At 36.7% G+C, this 5882-nt stretch overlaps 1 protein-coding gene across 1 annotated transcript in view; it reads right to left on the reverse strand.

Annotated features, from left to right (window-relative positions):
* The window catches only part of LOC106753526 (squamous cell carcinoma antigen recognized by T-cells 3), a 12291-nt gene that overhangs the window by 2755 nt on the left and 3654 nt on the right, over positions 1-5882 (reverse strand). The window contains exons 6-9 of the mRNA XM_022777543.1: positions 5689-5859; positions 5031-5173; positions 4812-4935; positions 386-460 (exon numbers count right to left, since the gene is read on the reverse strand). Of these exons, the coding sequence (XP_022633264.1) occupies positions 386-460; positions 4812-4935; positions 5031-5173; positions 5689-5859 (513 nt within the window). The remainder of the gene's footprint in view (positions 1-385; positions 461-4811; positions 4936-5030; positions 5174-5688; positions 5860-5882) is intronic.

The raw sequence follows: 5882 nt of genomic DNA on the forward strand, positions 1-5882 counted from the left end.
TTAGGATTGAGTTGTATAAATAGGGGTTGGGTTGGTTGGTTGAGGACTTTTGGACAGCTTGAGTGTTGACAGAGCAATCTGTGAAAGGGGTTAAGTCCTTGGGTTGTGATTGTATGAGTACATTCTTTGTGAATAATAATCACCATTGATTCTTCTCCTATCTTTCTTTCTCTCATATACAATTAGTCTCCTATCAGCCTGACCTTAGTAAAGAAGACAGGTCAGGCCCTATGCCTCCCTTGCAATACAATAGTTGCACACAATCTCTTCTAAAAGCTTGGGCTGTTAGGTAGAGGTTACTCTTATATCCAATAGATATTTTACAAGAATAAATATAATGGAGAGTTCAGAAATAATGAAAATGAATTTAAAAAGAAATGTGTACCTTGAGAGATGCATGATCAAAATCTTCCAACGTGCCGAATTCCCTCTCAAAGCGTAACCATGAATGGCATATGTCCTGAATTATTCTGTTATTTAGGAACAGAAAGTATAATNTAATTCAAAAAGTATTGCNTGACAAGTAAAATCACCCATACATGTTGCATAACACATTAAGCACACTCATTTTTATAATTGNCTCAATGAAAAAATATAAAATGGAAGCACTGTGACTACCATGGAAGCTTGAGCACGACATGATCATTTCATCAATAGTTTTCTTCCTATTTTAATTGACTATACTACTGCATTTTCCATCAAACTATCTACCATTATTTGAGCATGAGCCTTGGTAATATGGCNGCTGCTTGTGACCATGTGATCATGGTTTTCAGTTGCAAAAACAACCTCCTTGTTCATGAGGGAAATATTATGTACATATTCCCTAGAAAGATTGACAAAATAGATTCAATGTAGGCTAAGAAGGGGCAATAGACATTCCATTGTNCCTCTCATGTGATGCAATGATGCGATAGTGGATGTGACAAACACTNTTGATNACTAAGGTAATAAANAAAATAGCATCAAACAGTCAATAAAATAATAAGAAAATATATGCTAGGGAGCATTAGTTTAACATAATTTTGCATTCCCAAGATTCATATTCCCCAGAATATTATACCCAAGAATGATCTTCTCGTAAACATTTTTGGTTAGTATTTAGTAATTCTATAGAAAAAGAATGGTTTAAATACCCTTTAGGTCCGTTCACTTTGTTTGAAATAATCCTCATTTTCAGAAAATGTTTATTTTTGATAGACTTCTTTGGTGAAGAAGTCTATCTATCACTCCAAAGAGCACACACACAGAGAATACTGGATAAAACAATATTGTATATTACCCTGATGACCAGAATACAAATGTACAGCATCCAACTCTCAAGGNAGCATTCTCCCTCCACAGGAACAACCTCCTGTCAATACAAAAGCTCTCCCCACACAAGACCTTCCTGCCTTCTTATAAAGCCCCCCCACCCCCCAAACCAACTAATTGCTAATCTATATCCTTTTATTCTGCACACATTATATTCTATCATTACACCCCGTTTCAAAACAACATTGTCCTCAAGGTTGGAACCGTGAAACTTGATCTCATGGGTCATCTTCATCAACATGTTATCATATGAAGGAACCCACTGGCTACTGTTTGCAAGTTTAGATCTAGAGGCTTGGGTGGTGGTTGATATGAGAGTGGTTTTTGCATACCAAATTCTGAACCCAGTAATTTGGAATCCCAAAATTCCAATGTCATTGATTGTTGCTTGGCTGCATCTCCACCTTCAACTCTCTCTATTGTTGCATCCCCTTCCTCCTCCATCATACTATATTTTTCTGTTCCAAATCTCTCCATCATACTATAGAGAAGCATGTAGTGCAAATAGAATAGGCAGTAACTTTTATTCCCATGGGGATGAGATACCCACCCCCCTCGGAACAGAAATCACTTAAAACAAAGTGTAACTTTTCCGGGAATAAACATACCCAATAAGATATTTCAATAACCTCCTACTATACATGGGAATATCTATGCTCACCATGGCAACCATGGGAATGAAGATGATGTGAAGCAAAAACCCTTAGTGAGTGAAGGTGAAGGAAGATAGATGGGGATTGATGGGGTCTTATTTCAGGAGAGACCAAATACTCTCTAAATTGTATCTTCCACCACAAGTACTATATCACCCAAGTATAGGCTTGATAAAAGCAATAAAATAAACAAAATATTCAGGGTTTACCCTATCTATTCTTGCTACTGTTCTGGTACCTAACAGAGAGAAAGTAGTAAGTACAGAGAAATTAACACATTGTTTGGTAGGTGGNAAATGGGTTAATAAAGAAGAGAAGAGAGTTCTAGAGGGTGGTTTGATAGAAAGGAAAAGAATGGGAGTTTCTGAACCCTTTTGTGGGGTCACAGTAAAAGTTCCATTCCAAGATGAGAGGAAACGGGAGGAAATTCTTCGTGTGTCCTCTTTCCCGTTTTGCCTTTTGTTCANGGACCCTTCCTTTTCAGAAGTTCTTAGTCTTCAGTAAAGGCTGCTGATTTTTTTGTAAAGAGATATGAAGAACCATGGTTGCAGGAATCAACAACTACAACTTCGACCACTACCACAGAGAGGAATGTCACCCTTGATGCTCTAAAACACTGCTTGAAGCTACCACCACAAGGAGGCGGATAAAATCCATTCATGTCTCANGCATTATTGCTACAGTTTGCAATGTGCTACCAGATTCCAGCAGGGTATGAACATGGGGGCAGNGCAGCTNCATGGAGGTACATGGAACTTGATGACGAGGTATCTGGATGTGGGGACAAGTGCATAGAACAGAGAGGTACTAGGACAAGGAAACCCATACCACTCTTATTTTCACTCCATTTCTGTTCTTTTCCCTTTATTTATTCTCCCTCCTTCAAACAGAGGCTTAGAGAAAGTTTCTGTTACTAAGAGATTAATGATACTAGATAGTTCTGATAAGAGTTCAAATACTTATTTTGTTAGCTCANTGTATTGCATGGAACTGCATGACAGCCTTCCATGGCACTAAAAATACTGATCAGAAGTGTATGATTGAACAAGTTTACGATCTTCTTCTCCCTCTCCAATCTCACTTCACCTAAACCTCGGGATTTTTACAGATTGTGTTGGATCACTGTTGTAAATCACAACTCCTGTTGGAACGGTGATTTTCACAATGCAGTTCCTCCTAGTGACGCCTCTTTCAAGCTCAACATTCCTCATGGCAGCAACTCCCACAACCCTGATGTTATTTGTGATGGTGCTTCTTATGACCTTGATGCACCTCGAAGCAACNTCCTCACAGCAGTGGCACCTCTTGTGGACTCAACCTGCCTTGCAGCAACATTCCTCACGGCANTGCTTCTCACAACCTTGACATTCTGAGACAGTGCTTCTCACAGCCTCAACATTTCTCATGACCTTGACACTCCTCGCGGTACCTCCCATGCTACACCATGTGAAACCTCTTGCAACAATTCATGTGAAGCTTATAGGTTTTTTATTGGGTTTAGGGATTGCTTGACCCGATTTGGAACCTGAAACTTAAGCCCAACTTTTTTCTTTCAAAGTCCAATTGCATAACTGAAAAAGGTTGTGACCGTCTCTCTTCCTGTGCTTGTTTATGTTGATGTACTATTCATGAAGATAGAAAAGCNAGTTCGACTTGAGCTTGCTTCAGCAGATTTGCATGGAAAAGCGAGTACGAATTTGCAAGGATTGTTCAAAACAGCATCCTATCTCGAGTGAGAAGAGAAGAGAAAGCCACCTGACCTATATGAAATTACAGATTTGGCCCTTTTGTATGTTTCAAAATTTTCAACTGTGCATGGCATGCTTTGTCTTTACTGCCTGAGGGCTCTTGTTTAAATCTAAGGTGAGGTGTGTCTGGATGAGTTAAGAATACATCAAATAACATCAAACAGAAGTGATTTGAATGGGAAGGAGAAGGGCAGCAATAGATTAGGGAGCATGAGGAAGAGGAAGGTCACTTGTGTTGAAGAAGAATCAGGGAAGAGCTGGAGCTCCATTTCTATTGGAGAAGAATGGGATAGCAGAAGAATGGNATAGAGGAAGAAAAGAATGAGGGAAAAAAGGAATAAATTCCTTTTGTATAAAAATATTATTATTATTAAGAAATAAAAATGTTTTTGTCTCTTAATTTTCTGTGTGAAAATTAAAATTAGACCTTTTTAATTGCGTAACTGAAAAAAACAGTGAGGGTCTCTCTTTAAATAAAAAGCTGCNTCTCTTAAACAAAATTCAATTATGAATTTTGAGTGCCATAAAGATTTTGTGTAGTATATATAAATTTCATAAAATAGGATCTTACCATCCATGTTACATCTTTCAATTCACAATTTATATTTCCTTTTCCAATCTTGGGTAAGATCTCAATTTTGACAAACACCCAGCCTTCTAATAGTTATAGCTGATTATGTTAACAGAAGCTAACTGATCCAGATACTTTGAACAACATCTAACCACTTTAGTTTGTTACAAAAGATTTCAAGTATAGACTAACTACTGCAATCACAGAACTACACTTGTTATTAATACTCTATCAAGACTGTTAACTATGGCATTTAGTAACTTCTTTTAAAGTGGCAGCACCAGACCAAACATAGAATTGGAACTTCAACGGCTCAGTGAGATAGCCAACATAAGTAAATGCCGTGGAAAAAATCAACTGTAAAGAGGTGCAAGTCGGCTTTTCCTTTATCTCTACCTTATTTCATTATAAGATAGTCCTTCCCACCCAACAAACTTTTAAGCAAGGCAACTACCTAATCAAATCTAACTACAAAAACTAAAATAGTTTCAATATTTTCATGAAATAACATAAAGCTTATTGTACCTCTGAACCAGTCCCAGAAAGTCTTTTACTGTAGCNTCGCTTGTATATGGACCTTGCTTCATTTATGTGACCCAATTCCACTTCCATTGCTATATAACCAGTCCATGACTGCAACATTGAACCACTACCAAAGACAAAAGTAGTTTATAATTAATTTAATGAAAAAGATCAAAACAAAGTATTTGATTTATAAAATGAATCAAATAAAAGTCATCAAACCATATCTTAAGACAATTCTCCCACACTCCCCGAGCTGCAGTTACATCTTTCCCAAGTTTTGTTTCTAAACGAGCCCAATACATGTATAAATGTAGTAAACCNTCTGTGTTCTTCAAGTGTGGTGACAGATAATCTGACGCACGCTAAAATAGTAAAGCGTTAGGATATAACACAGCAGTGGTGAGTTGATTAGTTGGTGCAAACTGGTCTAGCAACACATTACACACTTAATTTTATGCTGGAGAAAAGACAAAGGCATTTCATAGGAGATAACTTTTTCATATTTGGGAATCATGAATCCTAGAATTATGACTATATCCTGGAATTAGTCAAAATAATCCTGGAAATATTAATATAAGTTTTCTGGAAAGGAAANAAAGGTAATATATTACTTTTATGAAAATTTTTAATTTATTGTTATATTAAATGCTTTAATAAGAGCAAGATAGCGCTTTGTCATTACAATTTTGAATTTCAAGTTAGGAAAACTAGATTCCACAATCCCTCATGGGAATATTTTCGTGAGAAAATTGTCAAAAAATAATTTGTTTCCTGGAAATGTTTTATTTTCAAAGGTAAACCAAACATGGCAAGCATAGTTTCCCTGTCAATCAAACGCAACTCCAACATAGCTTTACTGGAAATAAATATAACCAACCTCAAAGGTCTCCCTAATTATTTTATATTCCAAATCCTCTTCACTGCTGGATGTCATTCTTCGCCTTAAGCCATCTACTCGGGTAAGAAACAAATCAAGATACTGAAATAAAAATATAAAAAAGAAAAGTTTGTAAATATGCAATATGTTTAAAGTTAAAGGAAGTGGGAGATGGAATTAGAAAACAATAACAT

Source organism: Vigna radiata, unplaced genomic scaffold (assembly GCF_000741045.1).
Source record: "Vigna radiata var. radiata cultivar VC1973A unplaced genomic scaffold, Vradiata_ver6 scaffold_137, whole genome shotgun sequence".
NCBI classification, from domain to species: Eukaryota; Viridiplantae; Streptophyta; class Magnoliopsida; order Fabales; family Fabaceae; genus Vigna; species Vigna radiata.